Source organism: Trichechus manatus, unplaced genomic scaffold (assembly GCF_000243295.1).
Source record: "Trichechus manatus latirostris isolate Lorelei unplaced genomic scaffold, TriManLat1.0 scaffold00008, whole genome shotgun sequence".
Lineage (NCBI taxonomy): Eukaryota > Metazoa > Chordata > Mammalia > Sirenia > Trichechidae > Trichechus > Trichechus manatus.
In genome coordinates this window covers 17,042,924-17,067,194 of record NW_004443944.1, presented here as the reverse complement: position 1 = coordinate 17,067,194, position 24,271 = coordinate 17,042,924, and the positions used below count along the sequence as shown (strand labels likewise).

The 24,271-nt window shown below is 44.4% G+C and overlaps 1 protein-coding gene across 1 annotated transcript in view; it reads left to right on the top strand.

Moving 5' to 3' along the window:
• Positions 1-24,271, top strand: part of EYA2 (EYA transcriptional coactivator and phosphatase 2) — a 207,824-nt gene that overhangs the window by 57,408 nt on the left and 126,145 nt on the right. Inside the window, exons 5-6 of the mRNA XM_012558626.1 lie at positions 23,627-23,694; positions 23,818-23,890. Coding sequence (XP_012414080.1) covers positions 23,627-23,694; positions 23,818-23,890 — 141 coding nt within the window. The remainder of the gene's footprint in view (positions 1-23,626; positions 23,695-23,817; positions 23,891-24,271) is intronic.

The following is a 24,271-nucleotide window of genomic DNA, read 5'->3' as shown; positions in this document are numbered from 1 at the left end:
TTCATGTGAACTCAGTGGGGAGGTGTGCAGGGATAAATTAGTGATGTCTGCCCCGGCCGTGGGAGGGGATCCTCAGGGTGGATGCTACAGATTTTTCTTCCTCGGTCTAGTGAGTGTTTCCCAAACTTCAGGCACTCAAATATCTAATTTACAATTTTGTGACATCCAAGTACCACCTGTACTATGATTGGATTTGTTTTTCTTTCAATTTAGACTTTTTTGGCTTAAAATAAACTCTCTTTAAGAGGCAAATTTATAGCAGTACTTTACATGGAAAGCCAGTGTCGTTTGCCATAAATGGAAGGTAATTGGTAAAAATAAACTCAATGAAAACAAGACAGTATTATTAAATTCTAACCAGATACTGTTGTCTGCCAGGACTCCGAGCCTGAAGCCTGCTCTCTCTTAGTTAAAAAGTGTGATTAGTGAGTGTTAAAGATTTTCTCCTTAACCTAGCAATAATTAATATTTATTTAATACATACTGTGTCCCAGCTATTACCTCATTAAATGCTCACAACTACTGTATAAGGTAGAAATTATTATCATCTCCTTTTTATAGAGGAGGAGACTGAGGCCCAGAGAGGGTTGGTAAGGTGCAGGGTCCCTCAGCTAATGAGTAGTGAGTGAAGCCAGGATTTGGACCCAGGCAGTCTGGCTCCAGTCTGTCACACTTTGGGAACCCTGGACTTCTAGGAAGAGCTGCTGTTCTTAGGACATATGGCTGGGTTCTAATCCTGTCTCTGGTCATTCAGTCTCTGATCCTCATTCATTCACTCCTCTCATCCCCAACAGGAGTTGGCCTAGATTTGAGCGTCTAGATGGTAGAAGCCATCCCTTATCTTACTGGAGCCACAACACCTGGCACCCATTGGGCAGTATCAGCTAGAGTTCATTCAGCCGCAAGCAACAGAAAACCCAGTGTCCCAGCTTCCCTCTATCTTTCTGTCCCACCATCCTTAGCCTGTAGCTTTCATCCTCATTCTTGTCACCTCTTGGTCACAAGATGGCTGCCTCACCTCCAGCCCTCACCTCCATATTCCAGGCATGCAAACGAAGGGGGGAGCAGGAAGGAGCAATGTCGCAAATTTGCACTCAGGAACACTGAAGTTTTCAGGTTTTGCTATATTGTGTCATATGGCCACCCCTGGCTGTAAAGTGGAATGGAGAAATGATTATTTTTACCTGGGTGCATTGCCACTTCAAAGGAAAGTGAGCTTCTCTTAGCAAGGATGGAGAGAAATGGATATTCAGTAGGCCGCCATTAAAAAACCAAACCAAGCTTGATTCCAACTTACGGCAGCCCCATATATTACAGAGTAGAACTGGTCCATAGGGTTTTCTTGGCTATAATCTTTATGGAAGCAGATCGCCAGGCCTTTCTTTCGCAGCACTAGTCGGGGTGGGTTCAAACCACCAACCTTTTTGTTAGTAGTTGAGTGCAAACCATTTGTGCCACCCAACGGCCTTAGGCAACTATAAATGCTTAAGGAAGGAAGAGAGTTAGGGAGGAGGGGAGGGACGGTTCCTCAGACCCCTTCCAGCTCTATAGAGCTGTGATAAAAGAAAGTTCATCCTCTTCTGTCTTACCGAGCTCAGTGCCCAAGAGCATGAATGTTATACTTTTCCATAAAAGGGCTTCTCTGTGAACTCCTACATGTTGAGGCCACTTTTGTTTTTACTGGCAAACTTGTTCCAGGGGAATGAAAGTTCACCACAGTGCAGATGTATATTTAAGTACGACGGGGGGCATGGGCAAGGAAACCATGGAAAAGGAATATTTTAAAAGGGGGAGGCAAACGTTCAGGCTGGGGAGGTCACAGACAAGTCTCGGAAGGAATGCGTCAGGTACCTTCCAGCCACAGCCCGAGACTGGATGTGGCCTTGGAGCCAGGCTTACTTCTCCCTATTGTTAAAAAATGACCCGCCAGCTCCCTTCCTGGAATACAGCAGTTCTCCTAAGGCAGTGTTTATTCTTTCATTTATGACCTGGTCTGCTTAGCAGTTTTTCTTGTCACTTTCTAGCTGGGTGGCCTTGGGCAAGTTTCTTAACCTTTCTGTTCCACAGTATCCTTGTCTATATAATGGGCTGATGTTAATACCCACTTTATAGAATTGTTTTAAGGATTAAATGAGTTAATGCATACAAAGCTCACAGAAACTTGCCTGGCACATAATAAGCTCTCGGAGCCCTAATGGCACAACGGTTAAGTTCTCAGCTGCTAACCGAAAGGTTGGCAGTTCAAACCCACCCAGCCATCCAAGAGAGAAAGACCAGGCGATCTGCTCCCATAAAGATTGTTGTTGTTAGGTGCCATCGGGTCGGTTTAGACTCATAGTGACCCTGTGTACAACAGAACGAAACACTGCCAGGTGCTGTGCCATCCTCACAGTCGTTTTTAGTCTGGAGCCCATTGTTGCGGCCACTGTGTCAGTCATCTCGTCGAGGGTCCTCCCCTTTTTCGCTGACCCTCCGCTTTACCAAGCACGATGTCCTTCTCCAGAGACGGGTCCTCCTGATAACATGTCCAAAGTATGTGAGACAAAGTCTTGCCATCTTTGCTTCTAAGAAGCATTCTGGCTGTACTTCTTCTAAGACAGATTTGTTCATTCTTTGGCAGTCCGTGGTATATTCAGTATTCTTCGCCAACACTGTAATTCAAAGGCGTCAGTTCTTCTTCGGTTCTTCCTTATTCATTGTCCCCCGTAAAGATTACAGCCTAGAAAACCTTATGGGGCAGTTCTACTCTGTCACATGGGGTCATTACGAGTTGAAATCGACTCGATGGTACCTCACAACAACATCATCATCATCTCACAGGAGTGGCCCAGTGGAAGTTGACACCTTCCCAACCAATGTTGGGAAGTTGATGATTAATTATCTCATTTTTGCAGTGAACAGGAGGAAAAGGTCAACTCTTCTGAGGTTTTTGAATCCCAGTGAAGTTGTCCGCAGACAGAAAATCCTTGTAAGCACAGACCCAAGCCTGTATTTCTGGAAAGAGAGCATTGGGAAGGTCTTCATGGGATTTGTTGGTATAGAACAGAGCTGGACACCATTTGCCAGCATATATCTTCCCATCAGGGCACTGTTTTTGGTTTTATACAACTTTAGGGGGCACCCTTCACATCAAAGTCATCATAGATTTATATAGTCCCCAGGATCCTTTTCCGGCATATGACGCTAAAGTGTCTTGAGGAGGAAAGGGGCCTTCTTCTGATGGGGCTGCTTTCCGTATGCTGCGTCCACATTTCCAAGAGGCCATGGATACTCCACCAACACTTCTTACATTTATTCATTTGCTCAACAAATGTTTGTTGACACCTACTGTGTGCCAGGCATCGTTCCAGGCCCTTGAGATATGTCAGTGAACACGCTCTCCTGTGAAAGAGAAATAGCAGAAGTGATAGTAATAAAAATTATGATACTAACAGTAAATGACTTTTTTTCAGCATTTCTGAGTGTCAGGTACAGTTTCCAACACATTACGTGTATTAATTCATTTTATTCTCATCATAACTCTGTAAAAAAAAATTTTAAAAATTTCATCTCCATTTTACAGATGGAGAGATTGAGGCCCAGAATGGTTAAGTAACTTGCCCAGGGTCTCGTAGCCAGTAAGTAGCATTGAAACTCTGTCAGTCTGCTCCAGGGTCCATACTCTCATATTTTTTTTTCTTTAACTTTTTATTTCAAATGAATTTTAGACTTACAGAAAAGTTGCAAAGATAGTATAGACAGTTTCCATATACCCTTCATCCAGCTTCCCCTAATGTAGCGTCTTCCATAACCACAGTGCGCTGATCAAACCAGAAATTAACATCAGTACAGCACTTTGGGGGGCAGTGGTGATTCAGTGGTAGAATTCTTGCCTTCCATGCGGGAGGCCCAGGTTTGATTCCTGGCCAATGCACCTCACGCTTAGCCACCACTCATCTGTCAGTGGCAGCTTGTGTGTTGCTATAATGCTGAACAGATTTCAGCGGAGCTTCCAGACTAAGACAGACTTGGAATAAAGGCCTGGTGATCTACTTCTGAAAATCAGTCAGTGAAAACCCTATGGATCACAATGGTCTGATTCATAACCAATGTAGATGGTGCAAGATGGGGCAGCATTTCATTCTGTTGTGCATGGTGTTGCCATGCATCAGGGGCTGACTCCGCAGCAGCTAACAGCAACAGTGCTTTCAACTGAACTATAGACATTATAGGAAACCCTGGTAGCGTAGTGGTTGAGTGCTATAGCTGCTAACCAAAAGGTTGGCAGTTCAAATCCACCAGTTGCTCCTCGGAAACTCTATGGTGTGGTTTCACTCTGTCCTATAGAGTTGCTGTGAGTCGGAATGGACTTGATGGCAACGGGTTTGGTTTTTTTTTTTTTTAAGACCTTATTTGGATTTTTACCAGCTTACCCACTAATGTCATTGTATTCCAGGATCTGACCCAGGACCCCACATTGCATTTAGTTGTTGTACCTCCTAGTTCTCCCCAAATTGTGTCAGATCCCCGTCTTTCTTTGTCTTTCATGAGTACTGGTCAGGTACTTTGTAGATGTCCTTCAGTTTGGGTGTATGTTTTCTCATGATTACATTCAGGCTGTGCATTTCTGCCAAGAAGGCCACACGAGTACATCTTTTTTTTTTTTTTCTAGTCGCCGTTGAGTTGATTCCAACTCATGATGACCCCATATACATCAGAGTAGAACTGTGCTTCGTAGGGTTTTCATGGCTATGACCTTTCTGAAGTAGAACGCCAGGCCTTTCTTCCAAGGCACCTCTGGGTGGGTAACAAACCACCAGCCTTTCAGTTAGTAGCCCATCACTTAACTGCACCACCCGGGGACTCCAAGAGATCTTACCAGGGACTATATGGTATCAATATGTCTTTATTACTGGTGATGTTAACCTTGATCATCAGAGTCCATCCCCCTTGATTTAAATGCTTTGTTTATATATAGAGAGGGGGAAATATAAAATAAACCAAAACTTTCGACAGCACTCATCTGTCATTTGGGCTGACCTAGTACATAGGACATGCTCTATATGTGTGAATACCCTTCACAGTTTTAAGACAGGCTTACAAACACAAACTAGTAATGAGGAGAAGCATCACCTAAATTCTGGAACTTTGGAAATAATTGAAGCTATGAAGATGGAAGAGATGACCAGAGAAGGGGAAGTAGACCCAGCAGAGATGAAAGCCAAGGTCCACAGCTGTTCTCACCATCAGACCTGTAAAAGCAACGTGAAGTTTGGGGGCAGGGAGTGAATTACGGCTAGTGGGACCAAGGACAAGAAGGCTTTGATCTCAAAGTGGGAGACATCTTAAGGGAGGGAAGCCATGGTTTCTGCATTCTCCCCGTGTGCATTAGATGTGCCCACTTGGAATTTACAGGTCTGCGGAAGGAACCTTATTCCTCATGGTAAACACTTGAGACAGGCGACTTTGTAAGCAGAGGAGTGGGGTTGACATTCGGAGAGAGCAAGCCCTGCGCTCCAGCAAGGGTACCTGAGAATGCAGCAGCGTTTTACGAGGCGCCTTGCCCGTCACGACAGACAGATGTAGGATTTGTGATCTTATGAGGCATTCGAGGATTGCCGTGGGAGGTCATTTTGGTGAGCACTTGACCTCTCTATTTGAAAAAGTATCAATTTGGAGAAGGTTGTATTTACTGCCAGGAAACTTTAGACCAGAGATCATAACGTGGCTTTTTGGACAGCCACCCTGTCACAAACCAGATGTTGGCCTCGGTTTCCCCAGGGCGAGACCCTGGCCTTCAGCGGACTTCCCCTCGTTGGTGAGTGTTGGCTGCAGAGAGTTATAACAGCGCATTCTGCAGGGCTTCGCATTGCGGCGTGTCCACAGTGCCTGTGGCTGGCGTCACAAAACGCCGTCCGCGCAGCCCGGCAGGCAGCCATCTGCTCTTGAGGAATCAGAACTGTGCGGGGTGTGTACAACGTCTAGGGGTGCATTGGGAGAAAGGGGGGGAAAGGAATTTTTAGCTAGATGAAACCAAACACCCACCGAAACTAATGAAACTCCTAATGGGATGGGAATTAAAGCAGGTTAGAAGTGGAAGAAAATTGAGATTAAAAACAATAGGCCTTAATGGATAGTGGTCATGGTTGCAGAACATGATGAACATAATGTGACTGGATTGTACATGTAAAAAATGTTGAAAGGGCAAACGCTTGGTTATACAGATATACATATATTTACCACAATAGAAAAAATTTAAAACAAACAAATAATGTTGCTGTTGTTGGATGCCGTCAAGTTGATTTTCAACTCATAACGACTCCATGGGACAGAGTCGAACTGCCCTATAGGATAACAAATTATGGATAACGTTGCAAAGATGGGAATTCCAGACGACTTAACTGTACTCATGAGCAACCTGTACATAGACCAAGAGGCAGTCATTCAAACAGAATAAGGGGATACTGCGTGGTTTAAAACCAAGAAAAGTGTGTGTCAAGGTTGTAGTCTCTCACCATACTTATTCAATCTGTATGCTGAGCAAATAATCCTAGAAACTGGACTATATGAAGAAGAACACAGCATCACATTGGAGGTAGGCTCATTAACAACCCGCGATATGCAGATGACACAACCTAGCTTGCTAGAAGTGAAGAGGATTTGAAGCACTTCCTGATGAAAATCAAAGACTACAGTCTTCAGTACGGATTACATCTCAACATAAAGAAAACACAATTCCTCAAAACTGGACCAATAAGCAACATCATGATAAAATGGAGAAAAGATTGAAGTTGCCAAGGATTTCATTTTACTTGGATCCACGATCAACACCCCTGGAAGCAGCAGTCAAGAAATCAGAAGACACATTGCATTAGGCAAATCTGCTGCAAAAGACCTCTTTAAAGGGTTAAAAAGCAAAGAGGTCACCTTGAGGACTAAGGTGCGCCTGTCCCAAGCCACAAGGAGATGAATTGACACAGTGGTTTCAACAGTGGGCTCAAACATAGCAACAATTGTGAGAACGGCACAGGACCAGGCAGTGTTTCATTCTGTTGTACATAGGGTTGCTGTGAGTCGGAACCAACTTGACGGCACCTAACAACAACAAGATTTTCTAGGCTGTAATCTTTACGGGAGCAGATCACCAGATCTTTCTCCCATGGAGCTCTGGGTGACTTCAAACCACCAACCTTTCGGTTTGCAGCCAAGCACTTAACCGTTGCACCACCAGGGCTCCAAACAACAGAGCGTTATTATTCAGAGATAAAAAGAAATGAGTTGTCAAGTTATAAAAAGACGCGAAGGAACCTTAATTACATATTGCTAAGTCAAAGAAAACTGTCTGAAAAAGCTACGTAGCGTTTGATTCCAACTATATGACATTCTGGAAAAGGCAAGACTGTGAAAACAGTGAAAAGACTGGTAGTTGCCAGGAGTTCAGGGAGAGGGTAGGGAGCATGAATTGATAGAGCACAGGGCATTTTAAGGGCGGTGAAACTATCCTGTATGATAACTGTAATGGTGGACACATGACATTAGGCGTTTGTCAGACCCATACAACTGGACAAAACAGAGTGAACCTTAATGTAAGGACTTTAGTAAATAGTGTATCCATGTTGGTTCATCAATTGTAACAAATGTTTCACACCAATGAAAGATCTTAACAGGAGAAACAAGTGTGTAGAGGGGAGAAAGGATATATGAGAACTCTTTGTAGTTTCTGCACAATTTTTTTGTAAACTTAAAATAGCTTTTTAAAAAAAATGTTGGTTCTATAAAATTTAAAAATAGAGCCCAGAGTCAGACAGACCTGTGTTCAAATCCCAGCTCTGCCACTTACTGTGATCTCAGACAATTTAACCTCTCTGCACTTCTGTTTTCTCCTCTCCTACAAGTCTTTATGCAAATGTGGAGCCTTCCCTGACTCCGTTTTGTTCGAATGACGCCCCACATTCCTTATCTCCTGTTCTTGCTTTAGGTCTATCCACAGCACTTAACTACCATCTGACATGCTATTCCGCATACTTAACCTTTCTCAGTCTCTGCCTACTGTCATGTCAGTTTGAAGGAATGAATGAATGGCCCTGAGGATATAGATCATGTCTTATTCATCTCTTTTCCCCAAAATTCATATAGCATCACTATAGTATTGACAATGAATAAATATTTGTTGAATTCATGAATCTATCAGTTCTTCTTGAGGAAAGACACCGGGTTTTATTCGTTTATTCAGCAGGTAATAATTGAATGTCTAATGTGCACAGGTTTATCTGTGCATGGGTGCGTAGGTGCGTGAGATAAATCAGTGAACCAAAGAAAACTCCCTGCCCTCCTGCATCTTCTAAAAGGGGTAGACAGAAAATAAGTGCATTCATTGCCCCTTGCCCAGTAGTCAACACCTATATATACAGTAGGGCTCCATAAATCTCCTTGAGGCGAAGGAATAAATCTAGAATCTTTGGCAACAGCCCGCGTCTCTGCCATAGCATTGCAGAATGTTCGAAACATCATCTCACCAGGCATCCTCGTTTTACAAGGAGAAGGCTGAGCTTCCCAAGATGTTTCATACCCATGGTCATACAGTGAGTTATGGGCGGAGCTGGTCTTGAACCCAGGTCTCTTGGCTTCCTGTTTGGGGTTCTTTCTGCTACTGTCCTACATCTTTCAGGTGCAGTGTTTCAGAGGTGGGATCCCAGGACTCAATCATGGGAGCATCCAGCTAGTTTACAGATATGCCAGGCCCTGTTCCCATCTCCATCTACTTGTTATCTATGAACTTTGGATTCAGTTAGGACTATTTCAGGCACGCATAAAATAAAACCCAACCCAAACTGGCTTAATGTTTTTAAAAATGAGAGACTTATTGACTTAAATAACTAGAAAATCCAGTATGGTGGGCTCCTGGCATAGCTGGATCCCCGACTCAAAAATGTCAGAATATCTGGTATCTGTATACTCTGTCCTATAGGGTCACTATGAGTCAGAATTGACTCAACTGCAATGGGTTCTCTATCTATCTGTCTATCTTAGTTTCTTACTGCCGCTGTAACAGAAATACCACAGGTTGCTTTAACGAACAGAAATTTATTTTCTCACAGTTTAGGAAGCTAGCCAAAAAACCAAACTTGTTGCTGTCAAGTCAATTCCAACTCACAGCGACCCTACAGGACAGAGTAGAACTGCCCGATAGGGTTTCCAAGGAGCAGCTGGTGGATTCGAACTGCCCACCTTTTGATTAGCCACCTGAGCTCTTAACCACTGTGCCACCAGGGCTCCTAGAAGTCCAAATTTATGGTGCCGGCTGTAGGGGAAAGCTCTCTGTCTCTCTGTTGGCTCTGGGGGAAGGTCTGTCTCTCTTTTTAGCTTCTGTTCTTGGGTTCCTTAGCGATCTTCATGTGGCATCTATCTGCCCCTCCGCTTGTGCTTTCTTCTCTGTGCCTAATCTACTCTTTTTATATCTCAAGGGTAATTGACTTAAGACACACTCTACACTAATAATGGTCTCATTAACGTAACAAAGAAAGTCCTATTTCCAAATAGGATTACACCCACAGGTGTAGGGGTTTAGGATTTACAATACATGTTTTGAGGAGACACTATTCAATCCATAACTATCTATCTATCTCTTTACCTTAGATAGATTCTGTTCTCATGATAGCCAAATGGCTCCAGCCTCTTTTCCAGAACAACATCTTGAGATCCCCTTTCACTGGACCTGGTTCAAGCGCATACCCCCAAAACAATCAGGGGAATGTGATGCACTAATTGGCCCAGTCATATGCTCCATCCTTGTCAAATGTCCACCACAGCAGTATAAGACATCTTTAACTTCAGTGCCTTTTTCTGGGCATTATATCAGCAGTGAAAGTTTCTCTACAACATGTATAACTTGTCTTAGAAACTCTAATCTTTATGGGTTACCACTCCTAAGAGTCCCTCCAGAGAAGATACTTGGCGGTAAGAATAGTGCATTTGGTCTTGGGGTCCACTGGGATCCCCTGATCTGTTTCCACCACACTGGGTGAAGTCAGACGGTCAGTCCTTCCCTGTGTTGTATCAGATCATGTCACTCCCCTGCTTAAAAACCTCATCCAGATCTTCCCATGCAATCAGAAATAAATCCAAATGCCTGACTGTGACTCCTCAGGCCCTGCCTGATTGAGCCCCTGAAAAGGTCGCTGACTTCATCTCACATGCTGTCTCCCCTTATCCTCTCTGTTTCACTCACAGTGGACTTCTTTCAGTTCCTTCCACCTCAGGGCTTTTGCACTTTGCTGTTCCCCCCATGTGGAATGCTCTTCCTCCCACATCTTCATGTGGCTGGCTCTTTCCTATTCATTAAGCTTCTACTCCAATGTCGCCTCCTCCAAGAGGCCTTTCAACTTTATTAATTTGCTGATAAACTGAAATTAATGCATATAAATGTTCAGTCTAGGGCATACCCGGAGTAACCTCACTATTCTTCAAGTTGCCTTTTTTCCATCTAGCGCTACATTCTGGGCATCTGTGCACATATGGATCAACATGTAACGGCTTTCTCCTTTACAGCATTATTGCCCTTGGCCCCCTTTCCCCTCATCTCTGCCACGGCAGTGATACCGACCCATGTGGCAGAGACACAGTGACAGGGCAGCCATCCGAAATGGCATTCGCAGGAATGCAGATTGTTTTATTACCAGTTAAATATGCTTTATGCTACCTGTGAATGAGGCCATTGTGACATTTAGCAACTGATTTGATTGAACACAGATGTGGGCTGGACTCCACGTGGAGCAAAGATGCAAGAGAACAAGCTCTGGGTATGCGTTTGGAGCTTTTAAGGCAAAATGGGCTAGACAAGTCAGCGTCAGCGAAACAGATATGGACGCCTCCTTTCCTGGTACACGGACCATATGTCCCTATTGGTCTCAGAGCTGACAACTCAGTCTGGGTACAAATCCTTTGTCTTTATTCTGGCTCTGCTGTTTGGCCCTATCCAAGTTTGGTTTTGGTTTTTATTTTTTACCTTCCCTGGATATTTTTATTGCCCTGAATTAAAAAGAAATGGCAGATCAGTGAAATACTAGCATTGCTGACATCCCCAGTGGTGGTTATTAATACACCAACCATAAGGATCCAGCTACCATTTATTGAGCACTTGCCCTGTGCTGGACTCTGAGCTAAGTAAGCCCTTTATGCGCCTTATGTCACAGAATCCTCATAATGAACCAAATAAATAAACTACTCTTAGCTCCATTTTACAGTTTAAACCGAGCTCCATCTTACAGATTAAACAGATTTTACAGGGAAACCAAGGCTTAGAAAGTCCAACCACTTGTCCATCATCACCATGGCAAATAATCAATTATGTGTGGATTCTCTATTGTCTTCCACCCCCTTCCAGGCTAGAAAAAATCACCTGCCAGTTACACTTCTAGATCTTTCTCACCTACAGTCCCTGGTATGCTTTCAGCAATTTCATTTTAATACCGGCCTCGGTAAGACTAATTAAGTTTAATGTCCCCTGAAGTCTTCTTAAAACCAAACAGTAGTTTAGCTTAACTAGTAAAGAATGTCTGCCCTGAGCACTGTGCTCTTTTAAGGTCTATCTATATGGAATCAAATTGACCACAGCTCCTCAAAAGATGAGTTAGAAAACTTAGGGGGCAGTGAGTTTACGTTAATGGGGGAGGAACAACTCAGAAAAGGAGGGTGCAAACGGTTGCAAAACTCGAAGAATGTAATCAGTGTCACTGGATTGTACAAAACTGTTGAATTGGTGTATGTTTTGCTGTGTATATTCTCAACAACAACAAAATAAATTTAAAAAAAATTTAAGACCTAATTAAGTTGAATGAATACATGTTTTTGAGTGCCACAAGGGACCCAGTATAGTAGGTCCCTCAGCTGTGGGGGAGAAATTGTCAGATGAGTTCCAGCGCCAGGTTAGATTGATTCCTGGGTGCTTATTTGTTGGGATTATCCATGAGGCTTTCTTTGTACTGCCTGGGAGGGCATGTCCACTCTGTGGGTGACAGCAAAATCAGGTTGGCCTGAAAGAACCAAGGCGGCAGTGACCTGTGCTGTTCCCTGGTGACCCCATGAGCTGTTTGGAAGAGAGGACCACACGCTGGCTAAGAGCCTGGGCTTCAGAGCCAGGCTGACCTGGGCTTGAACCCTGCCTCAGCCACTTCCTAGTGGCACCTACTTCCTAGGGCTGTGGTGACTATTAAACAAGATAATGCCTGTAAAATGATTCGCCTGCAGGCAGATAATAAGTTCTCAATACGTGGAAGCTATTATTATTTTATTATTATTTGTCTAACTGCTAATGCCAGTGACTGAAAGGCTTCCAAGGGCTTAGATTTTGTGAAAGCTGGGCTTGGCCCAGGAGAGGCAGGAGAGATTTTCAGGGTGACTGTCCCCTTCTCCTTTTCAAGAAGAGGAAATCCAGAGGGCAGCAAGCCCAAGAAGGGAGGTTCAGAGCCCCCAGCAATCAGAGAAATGTGAATTCAGCACAACAAATGAGATAGCATGTTCGTCCTATTAAGATGGCAAAAATTCGCAAGTGGAGTTATGTCAACTGTTAGTGGGGAGGAGTCCTTGGGCAGCGCAGACATTTAAGTGCTCGGCTACTAACCGAAAGGTTGGCAGTTCACACACACCCAGAGGCACCTCAGAAGAAAAGCCTGGCTGTCTGCTTCCAAAAGGTCACAGCCTTGAAAATCCTCTGGAGTACAGTTCTGCGCTGCACACATGGGTCACCGGGAGTTGAAACTGACTTGATGGGCAACTGGTTTTTGTGTGTTTGTTTGTTTTGGGGGGTTGGTGAGTGGAGACGCGAGGATACAGGAATCATTGGCGCTGCTGGCGGGAATGTGCACTAGGCAGCCACTCTGCCAGCCCTCACCCAGTCCTTAGGGGCCTCAGGCCTCCACAGCCCCTGTGACCAGCAGTCCCACTCCTGGGGATATATTCCAAGGAAACTCACACACAGGTCCACAAGGGGGTGTGCTCAAGGACGTTCATGGCAGCTTCATTTGTGGTAGGCAGAGATGGACGCAACCTGGATGCCTTCCCTGGGCGAGCGAGCAGGGGAGACATGGAGACTGCACAAGATGCAGGACTGGGCAGCTGCTGCTGTTGTTGATAGGTGCCAGTGAGTGGATTTTAACTCATAGTGACCCCCTGTGACAGAGTTGAACTGCCCCGTAGGGTTTTCTAGGCTGTAATCTTTATGGAAGCAGATCGCCAGGTCTTTCTCCTGCAGAGTCGCTGGGTGGATTCAAACTGCCAACCTTTTGGTTAGCAGATGAGCGCTTAACCTTTTGTGCTGCTAGAGCTCCTCAGGGGCAGCTGCTAGAGCTCTGTAAAAATAGCAATGTGGATGGATCTTAAGAACGTATTGCTGGGTGAAAAAATGAGAAACGGTATGAAATGTAAAAAGAACAGGGGCAGATTGCCCAATAAGCAAGGTAAGCACGGGCTTACTTGTAATTAGGAAGTAAGCACAAGTAAGCCGGTGCTTACCTTGCTCACTGGCTAATCCATCCCCATCAGGGGTTGTAATTTTGCAGAGTCTTTGATTCTGTAAGAAGGTGCTATGGAGTTGGGAGAGAGACAGATGCCAGCCATACCTAGAAGCAGAACCTTTGATGTGGTGAAAAACTATGAAATTGTTCATTACAGATGATCTGGTAAGCAAGGTAAGCACTGTGCTTACTTTGCCTATTGGATAATCCACCCCTGAAAAGGAATGACATGTCACAGACAAGACGTACCCACAGGAACATGATAAATCTTAAGAACCTAATGCTCAGTTAAAAAAAAACTGAGACACCGTATGAAATGTAACACAGAATTTACAGAAATTACTACCTGCCCACAAAGCAATAATGCACATCGTGTAAAAACACATACACACTAGAATTATGGCCTGTGGAGTGATGGGGAATGGGGTGGGGGGAGAAGGAACTAATAAACAAAAGAGGGGAGCTTAAGTGGACTAATGAGGAAAATGTGCCATAAACTAAATTAGCTCTACGTTAGCACCTGAGGTTCAAGATGACCAAAAAGGGAAGCGCTAGCTTCGGCGGCTGTCCACACAGGTTTCCTGACCTTGGGGGAAACAGAGTTCCAGGGTCATAAAGAATTCCTCTGTCCCTCATGTAGAAGGTATAAATCTCAATTTGTGTGCTCTAGTGCATAAAAAATGGAACTGACTTTATTTTCAGCATTTCAATGTAATTTCTATTTTAAGCCACCATTCCTCTAGGTTAGTGGGGAAGTTTCATCTTAGTCCTTTGGGACTTTCCTCAAGAATTTTGACCACATCTGAGATCTTACCTAATACCTACTTGTTGGTAGGTCGAGGGACTCATTCGGTCCTCCATCCTTGGGAAACACGCACTGCTACTGACATGTCCACTGTCTTCGTCCTCAAGGTCCCTTCAGGTCTGTGACTCGTCATGGCATGCGTCTTTGCCCCATCTGGAGAATAGGAACCTTTCACTGTTCTGTCTTTCTAGACCAGAGATCACAAACTGTAAGCCCACAGGCCACATCTACTTCAGACAAACATGTTTTTGTTTTTTTGCCCAATGAATTTGCATTTGTTGCCGACATTTTAAAAAGTTGAGAAACTTCATATACAAATACAGATTTCTGATTTCTCTTGAAAAATCAGAAGCTCTAGCTACATTAGACTCACATTCCTACGTGGCAGCAGTTGGCTGGAACTGAGTAACATTGCATCAATAGGAGTGCTTTTGGCTGCAAATAATAAAAAAGCCCAACTATCACTGGCTTAAGCCATAATGAAATGTATTGTATAATTTAATAAAAAGTCTGGAGGTAGACCCTCAAGGTTGGTTTGGCAGTTCAAGCATATCATAAAGGACCCAGATTCTTCTAATCCTTCTCCTCCCTCAACCTCAGCATATGGATTGTGGATTTTATGCTTGTTGCCACGTGTCCCAAGACAGTTACTATCACTCCGGGTGTTCCATCTTCAAATGATCCAGGACAGGAAGTTGAGACGTAGCCAGCGGAACAAAAAAAAAAAGTTTTTTTCCAGAAGCCCCTTGGCCAGAACTAGATTGCACGGCCATCTTCAGGCTTCAAGGAAGTCTGGGAAAGCAAAAATCTTTGTTTGTCAGCCTTTACAGAGAGAAGCTAGCAAGGGAGAAAAGAACTGGGACTGGCTTTTGGGGATCCAGACAGTGTCTGCCACAAACTGCTGCTCCTTAGATAGAGTTTATGCATTCCAGTTTGCCACAGTCCCCACCACTCCCTACTGTTCCCCACCACCAAAGAAGCTCTCTGTCATTTGCTGTTTATCATTGTGCCTGCGCCCAGCTACTTCCATCACTTACATTACCTGCTGGGCCTGTAAGTGTTTAAGATGTGCTGCCTAGCTGGACAATGAAAAAGGAAAACCAAAGAAGAATTAATGCATTCGAATTATGGTGTTGGCAAAGAATATTGAATATACCATATTGAATATTGAATATTCCACGAATGAGCAAATCTGTCTTGGAGGAAGTACAGCCAAAATGCTTCTAAGAAGCGTGGATGGCAAGACTTACTTTGGACATGTCATCAGGAGAGACCAACTGAGTGGAGAAAGACATCATACTTGGTAACGTAGAGGGTCAGCAAAAAAGAGGGAGACCCTCAACGAGATGGATTGACACAGTGGCTGCAACAACGGGCTCAAACATAGCAACAGTTGTGAGGATGGCGCAGGACTAGGCAGTGTTTAGTTCTGTTGTACAAAGGGTCACCATGAGTCTGAGCCAAATTGACGCACCTAACACCAACAAGCTTGGGCTCGTCATGCATAGCCATTTCTGATTTGGAGGTCTTGCTGCTTTGCCAGCAGCTGTCTCTCCTGCCTTCTCTTCCCTCTTTTTCTAATCCAGGAGACTGCTCTCCCCCCTTTGGGAAAGCCCCTCTTCCTTCATATTCTTACTAAGCCTTGTCTACATCAGCCTAATTCATTGTGTGGTCCACCAACTGGGGTCAGTCCACAGACTCTTACTGGTCTGCAGTAACATAAATACAGAAACTGAGAACAAGAGAGAGAAACTCTTAGAATAATTGGATATAGCCACAGCATCCCAGCACGTGAGCATAGACTCATCTCGTTGCACAGGGTGTAGACCAGTCTGGGAGCGGTCGAAATCACTTAGTGAGTTGCCTGTGGCATGAGTTGCCTGCCAGTCATGTGCAGTGGAACCACATCTTGGTCCCCTAAGGATTAGACATTTGAAACTCAGCTCCTTCACCACTGATATTGGGAGAAGCATTGGCCTGCACCTTGAATCCTACCAGACTCTATGACCTAAACTTTGGAACAGAAGAGCCGGGATAAGTTATTTCTGCTGTTTCATCTGCCTACCCTGCTGCATCCCAGCTCAGGGTCCATGACCCATGAGGTGATGGTCTGGGAGGACGTGTCCCAGGGCAATATCTCAGAACATGACCCTGACATGCTTGCCTCCCTCCCGTAGTCCCTAGCTCACCTGCTGCCTCCGGATGGTGATGACTAAGTGAGGAGTAACTGGTGGAGGAAGAATGAAATCAAATCGTCCACCTCGGACCGAGGAGCACTGTTGGGGCGCTTTCTCAGCAACGAAGCTGAAAAGAAATATCCCGAAAGCACACAATTCCTCCAATGTCTTCATTATTTCTTCATTAACATATCCATATATGATCTTTTAGGTGTCTCATCCACCGTGTAAAATTTGACCTGGAGTTTAGCAGGCCGCTCTGAAGCGCGCTCTTTGATTGCACAGCTGGGGCAGAGTTCGCAGGGAGTTCACCCCCGTATCACAGGCGGGCGCGGGCTGTTTATGGAATTATCTCCCATCTTTGGGAAAACAGGAAGGTATGGTATCGTCTGCTCAGATCAGTGCAGTAAGCATGTTCACTTCCCAAATTACATGCAGTGTGACCCCACGGGGGACCCCAGCCCTGCTTCTGACTGCTGTAATAAAGGATAATGGATCTTTCCAAACTGACAGCCTTAGAAGGATCCAGAACCTCCTCTTATTGTAAATTAGTCCCGTGTACAAGGGCTGTTTTGTGATCTCAGAAGCACAGCTCATGTTGCCCAGGAGGTCTGGGCCCAACTTGTCTTCCTGCTGTTCACAAAAGCCTTCCGCGGGGAGTCTCAGCAGCCTGGTTAGTATTAAGCCAGTAAATTGCCAAAGGGAAAGAAGAAGATGGAAAAAGGACACAAGGTTGGTGCTAAGGGGGTTACCAAAAAACCAGTGGCTGTGGCATCAACTCTGACTCATGGTGACCCCATGTGTGTCAGAGTAGAACTGTGCTCCGTAAGGTTTTCAAGTCCTGATCTTTTGGATGTAGATGGCCAGGACTTTCTTCCTAGGCACTTCCAGGTAGGCTCAAACCTCCAACCTTTTGGTTAGCAGCCGTGCACATTAACCATTTGCATCACTCAGGAGTTCCACTGAAAGGGTAAGGCTGGGATTAAACTCCAGCTGGGATTGAAAGGATCCTTGGGACTCAGATATAATCTCTTCTATCAGGACTCAAAGCATAGAATATCCAGGAATGTGGCAGAAGGCTGAGTTTGGATCTTTCTGGGCTTTTCTACACCCTTTCTTTGCTGCTGCTGAGGCCTGGGAGACAGGCTGCAGGAGACAGTACTGGGAGGTAGTGAGAAGCGCAGTTTTGAATTCCAGCTCAGACACTCCTGGATGAGTCACAGAACCTTTCCAAAACTGAGTTTCTGTGAATGGAATACTAATATTTACCTTGGAGGGTAGACGGTAGCATCAATTGATTCGCTGTTAACGGTCTTGGCGGTCTTAGCGCAGTGTCCGATACCTGGGAAGGGAACGCTCTTTACTTGGGACGGAGGCCCCCCCTCCAGGTGCTATAGCACCCAGTGCTCCTCAGACTCGCTGTAATTAAGGGCCAGGGGTTTTGTTTTCTTCATGTAAAATAAATAAAAATGAATGACTAGGGCATACATTCTCAGTGGGGTCAATATAGCCCTCAGGGGGACAAAAATGGTTTGGGGGTATGTGAAAAATCCTTACTCTTTTTATGTATGAAGCACAATTATATAGACAGAACCTAAACAGAAACACAATATATCTGTGATATTAAAATTTCTTGGGGAAGAGGCGATTAGAGGGAAAAATATTTAGGGACAATAATGAAAAAATGAATTTTTTACAAAAACATCCAAATTACAAGCCTTGATGTTTTATTATTAGATTCAGCAGACATACGATTACTCTGTTAAATAGCTCTCGGCGTTCCCAGACAGCGACTCTTCCCTTCCATATTTATCTCATCGCAGACAGGTAATAAACAGCACAGGGCAGACTCCAGGCCGAAGCCGACATGGCAGTGGTGCTGTGCTTATGCGTCAGTGTTTGACATTAGCTTAACTCCTTATGAATCTGTTCACTCAATTGTCATTTTCTGTCCTCTCTGAATGTAAGTGACAGCCCCTTGCTTATCGCCATATCTAGAGCAGCACCTGTCACACGGTGGTATTTGGTACCTCACTAGCAAATGAATTGTTGAATGAATGAATGTCCACTCAAAATTTGCTTTTCTGAAAACCAGACAATTGACAGAGACTCAGAATAGCAGTGTCTTCAACAAGAAAGAAGTGTATTTCTTTCTCACCTAAAAGGCCAAGCTAACAGGGCAGTTCTGGTCTGCAGATGTGACTAGAGTCCAGGCTCCGTCCATCCTGTTGCTTGGTGATGTCATCCAAGCTGGCCCCATTCCAGCCAGCAGAAAAGGGGCAAGGGAGGACCCATCCTTGCCTCTAAGGGCACAGGAAGTTGCACACATTAATTCTACTCCCATTCCTCATCTAGAACTCACCACATGGCCACACTTAGCCACAAGGGAGACTGGGAAATGTAGTATTTGTTCTAAGCAGTCATGTGCCCAGCTTAAAAGCAGAGATTCTATTACAATGAGAGAGAAGGAGTGAATGAATATTGGGGAACCCCTAGCAAGACCCACCACCATCATGTTAAGAGAGGCTGTTTTCCTGACCTTATGTTGCCTTCCCTGGAACTCACTGGACATTCCAACAGCCAGAAGGGAGACAAAGGTGGGTGTTTAGCATTCCTGCACCAAGGTGGGTCCCTTTGCAAAACCCCTCCAAAACCCTTTGCAAAACCCCTCCAAAAACCCGTACTGTGGCACAAGACTTCTGGGTCTACCTACCCCTTCCTCCTGGGTCTTCTCTGACACAGCATGGATTTCCCACTGCAGGGGCTTTGTCACTGCCCTTGGCACATTGCAGTTCGTTCAGATGTCCATTCCTCAGGCGACCCTGGGTTACAAAGTGAAAGCAAACAAGAGGTTATTTGGGGGAACAAATGCCGAGGGACAAGGCTGTGGGCTGCTTGCAAACCTGCCCTAAGTCATCATTCAGATGGTTGACACAAAAGAAAAGAAATCAGAAGAGAATATACTACACCCAGGGTTCAGTGAGACAGATTCCTAAGCTAAACACCCAGCTAAGCTTCCTACCAGGCAGGGTTGCCGTGGTAACTAGGACCAAGCCATCGGACCTTGAATGGAATAGGTTGGCCTAGACCTTCTGCCAGATGTGTCTGAGCAGGCCGTGGAGGGCAGAGAGGGGCCCCAGCATGCCACACTGGTGGACAAATTCTGTGGTTTGTGGGTCTTCAATGACCCCCATGTGGTGGAGATCAGGAGTGAAGGCCTGGGTGCAGCCAAGCTCCTGGTCCCTGCCCTCTTCACCCCGCTAGCTCCTACTCATCCTTCAGAGGTTAGTTTAGATGTCATTTCCTGGTGGCGTAGTAGTTAAGAGCTACAGCTCTAACCAGAAGGTCAGCAGTTCAAATCCACCAGGTGCTCCTTGGAAATTCTATGGGGCAGTTCTACTCTGTCCTGTAGGGTTGCTATGAGTCAGAATCGACTCGACAGCAACAGTTTGCTTTTTTTTTTTTCCTCCAGGAAGACTTCCCGGTCCCTACCCCTCTCCAGTTGGCATTACAGGGTCCTCCGCTGTGCCCCTGAGCTCCCTGGGAAAGCACTTACTGGTGGCTTACTTCTCTGCTGCCTTCCTAGTAACATATTTTTCTCTCCAAATATGGTTTATTTTGTAGATTTGACTTTGGAACCATGTAAATATTTTATGTAATTATACAACACATTTGAAAGGGTAACTCCTAAAAATTGATAGCAAACTGAAACAAGCAAACCAAACTGTATATTGAGTTGGTGGCATAACCAAATGGAGATGAACTATTTTAAGTGACTTTATTTAGCCATATTTTTACTCTTTCTCTTGTTCTTTCTTTCTTGCTGATGTTCAAAGATTTTTTTCATTCTTTCTTTTTTTTTTTTTAATTACTTCCTTTCTGTTTCAAGAACTTCCTTTAGCCATTCATTTAAGGTAGGTCTGCTGTGACAAAGTCTCTTAGTTTTCTTTCATCTGAGAATTTCTTGATTTCCTCTTCATTCTTGAAGGATATTTCCTCTGCATATAGGATTCTAGGTTGACAGTTCTTTTCTTTCAACACTTGAAAAATGTTGTGCCACTTCCTTCTGGCTTCCGTAGTTCCTGATGAGAAATCTGCTGTTATTCAAGTTGTTTTTCCCCTATACCAGCACTTTTTTATTGTTGAAAATGTGCACAACAAAGTATATACCAATTCAACGATTTCTACATGTACAGTACAGTGACAGTGATCACATTCTTCAAATTGTGCAGCCATTCTCACCCTCCTTTTCTGATTTGTTCTTCCCCTATGACGTAGACTCACTTCCCCTTAAGCTTCCCATCTAACCTTTCAAGTTTCTGTTAACAATTTGGTCCCATATAGTAAGTTCTTTAAAAGAGCACAGTGTTTACCACAGACATTCTTTACTAGTTAAGCTAGACTGTTGTTTGGTCTAAAGAAAGCTTCAAGGAATGTATGGTTTATGGTTTCAGGGTTAAAGATTATCTCAGGGTAGTAGTTTCGGGGGCTCATCCAGCCTTAATGGCTCCAGAAAATCCAGATTCCATGAGAATTGAAATTCTGGTTCAAATTTTTCCCCCTTTTGATCAGGATTCTTCTTTAGAATCTTTGATCAGAACGTTCAGAAATGGTAGCCAGGCATCATCCAGTTAAATAAATGAATGAATAAAAGAATGAATCCCAGCTCCACAACCTACCATTTATATGACCCATACAAAGTGCCTAATATAGCACTTGGTACATAAAGCATTTGGAAAATCCCTTGATGAATGAATGACTCCAGTGCCCTTGTGAAAAGAGGTCATGCATCTGCAGCCATCAAAAGACACTGAGCTAGGAATCGGGAGACTTGGGCTTGAATTGTCTCTGCTGCTGAGGCTCTGTATCATCAGCTTCATTTACCATCTGTCTTTGGGCCTCAGTCTCCCCATTCGGACAACCATTAGCATCAAACCCTCCCTGTGCATTAGAATCTCCCAAGGAGTTTTTAAAAAAGTACTTATGCCTGGGCCCCACCCTAGACTAACTGAATCAGACCATCTGTGAATGGGCCCTGGCTGGTGGTGTTTTTTGTTTGTCTGTTTGTTTGTTTTTTAAGTTCCCCTGGAGATTCTGGTGCACAGCGAAGGTTGAGATTCTCTGATCCAGTTTGATCCATCATCTCGGACGTACTTGGAGGTGTTTTTGGCTCCTTCTTTGTCCTCCTTTCTGTTCCTACCCTACCCCCAGGAAGAAAGGCCCCTGTACTCATTCAAGACACTACTCAAAAGGCAACCATGGAGTCTAGAAGTTTCTTGGTTTGATGCGAGTTCATTTGTGTAGCCTTCTGTTTACTCCCCAGAAGCTAGTGTAAACATTTAAAAACGTGAATCCAGTTGTGTCAGTCCCCTGCTTAAAAACCTTTGGCAGCTGCCCACAGCTCCTGTGTCAAATGCACGTTCACTACGACATGACCCAGCAGTTCTACTCTGAGGTATCTACCTGAGAGAAATGAAGGCATATATCCACACAAAGACTTGTATACAAATGTTCATAACAGCCTTATTCATAATAGTTAAAAACTAGAAACAATCAAAATGTCCAAAAATTGGTGAATAGATAAACAAAGTGCAATAGACCCACGCAATGAAATAGTAGTCAGCATTAAATACATGCAACAACATGGATGACCCTCTAAAAGATTATGTAAGTGAAAGAAGCAAATAACTATGTATTTATGACCCAGTTTATATGAAATTTCTAGAAAAAGTGACAGTATAGAATCAGAAACAAATAAATGACTGACTAAGGCTGGGGAGTCAGGATTGACTGCAAATAGACGCCAGGGAACTTAAAGGTGATGGAAATGCTTTAAAGCAGAATTATAGTGATGGTTGCTCAGTTACCGTATTTTTATGCAAATAACGTGCACCTTCTATGTTTGTTTGCCAGCCGTGCCCTCCCTGCAAGGTATTTTTGTAAGCAACATGTAAAAAAAAAAAACTGGCATAGCAGCGCTTATGTAAATACCTCAAGGGGGAGGGCGCAGTTGGCAAACAAATGTAGAACGTGCGCGTTGTTTGCATAAAAATACAGTACACCATTTTACTTTAAAAAATCATTGTAGGACACTTACAATGAGGGGGATTTTGAAGTATGCAAATTATACTCCAATCAACGATTTTAAAATGAAGCAGCCCAGCAATTTAGGGTCATATTGAGAGCACAGACTCTGGAGTCAGACCACCTGGGTCCCAATCCCAGCTATTGTCACTTACTAGCTGTGTGGCCTTAGGCATGTTACTTAACTTCCCCATGCCTCACCTTCCTCATGCGTAGAATAGGGATAATCATTGTAGCTACCATAGGACTATTACAAAGATTAAATGGGCAAATGCAGACCAAGAGCTCAAATAGAAGCGGACACATACCAGTTGTTAGCCCCATTGGTCCTTTTTCTGTTTCCTGAATCAGCCAAGTTAATCTTTGCCTTAGGGTCTTTGCTCTCACTGTTTGTCTGATGGAAATACTCTTCCCACCAGGATGTTCCCATCACTGGCCTCTTCTTGTCTTTCAAGTCTCAGCTCAAATGCCATCCCTGTCCACCCTATCTAAAATGACACCCACTCATTCATTCATTCATTCATTCATTCACTAAATAGCATTTTCTCGTAGTTGTTGTTAGGTGCCCTTGAGTCGATTTCAACACACCACGACCCCATGTGACAGAGTAGAACTGCCCTGTAGGGCTTTCTTGGCTGTGATCTTTACGGGGAGCAGATCACCAGGTCTTTCTGCTGCGGAGCCACTGCACGGGTTCAAACTGCCAGCCTTTTTGGTTAGTAGCCAGGTCCTTAACCATTGCATCTCCAGGGCTCCTTAGTAGTAGAAGTATTCTCATTTCTAGTCCTGTTTGATAGATGGGGAAACAGAAGCCCAAAACATAATTAGGAGGCCTAGAATCTGTGTTGTCTTATTTCTCACCACAACCCTGTGAAGAAGGTGCTATTATTTATAGCTTTCGTTTGTCAGGGAAACTGAGGTTCAGAGATATTTGGTAACTTGCAAAGGTCACAGGTTCTATCCCAGCCTTCAGACCCCAAAGACCCCACCTTTCTGCTGCATCCTTCTCCTTCACGCTCCTCCCCAGCTGCAAGAGACTTCATCTGTATCCCTGTTCCTCTTCCCCACAGGCACAGCCGGAATCTATCAAGGAGCAAATGGACTGACCAGCGCTGCCGGATTTGGGAGCGTGCACCAGGTAGCCTTATCTCCCCACCAGGCGTTTTTTTTTGTTTGTTTGTTTTTGTTTTTTCAGTTCTTTCCTTTAATCAGGGCACCCAGGGAGCCCACTGGCACACAGGATCTGCCTCCCTCCCACCAGAAACCCGGCCTTTCATTCCCTGAGTTTGGAGACTGCGGAGGACAGATGTGCAAAAGGCTGTTGGGAAGGTGTGGTATAGAGGCAGAGACACTGGAATTACTAGAAGATTTTCAAAGATGTAAGGTCATAAAAAATAAAAAAAAAACCCGTTGCCGTCGAGTCAATTCTGGCTTATAGCAACCCTATAGGACAGAGTAGAATTGCCCCATACGGTTTCCAAGGAGTGCCTGCTGGGTTCAAACTGCCAGCCTTTTGGTTAGCAGCTGTAGCTCTTAACCACTATGTCACCAGGGTTTCCAAAAGGTGAAGGTGCAGAGGAACGAACCCAAGGCCTTGTACGTGGAAACCATGCACTCTACCACTGAGCTACACCCCCAAAGATACACCAAGTTCGGCCGTGGTAGATACCAGACACTGCCGTGACTCCGAAGGTCATAGCAATCCCAAACGTTCC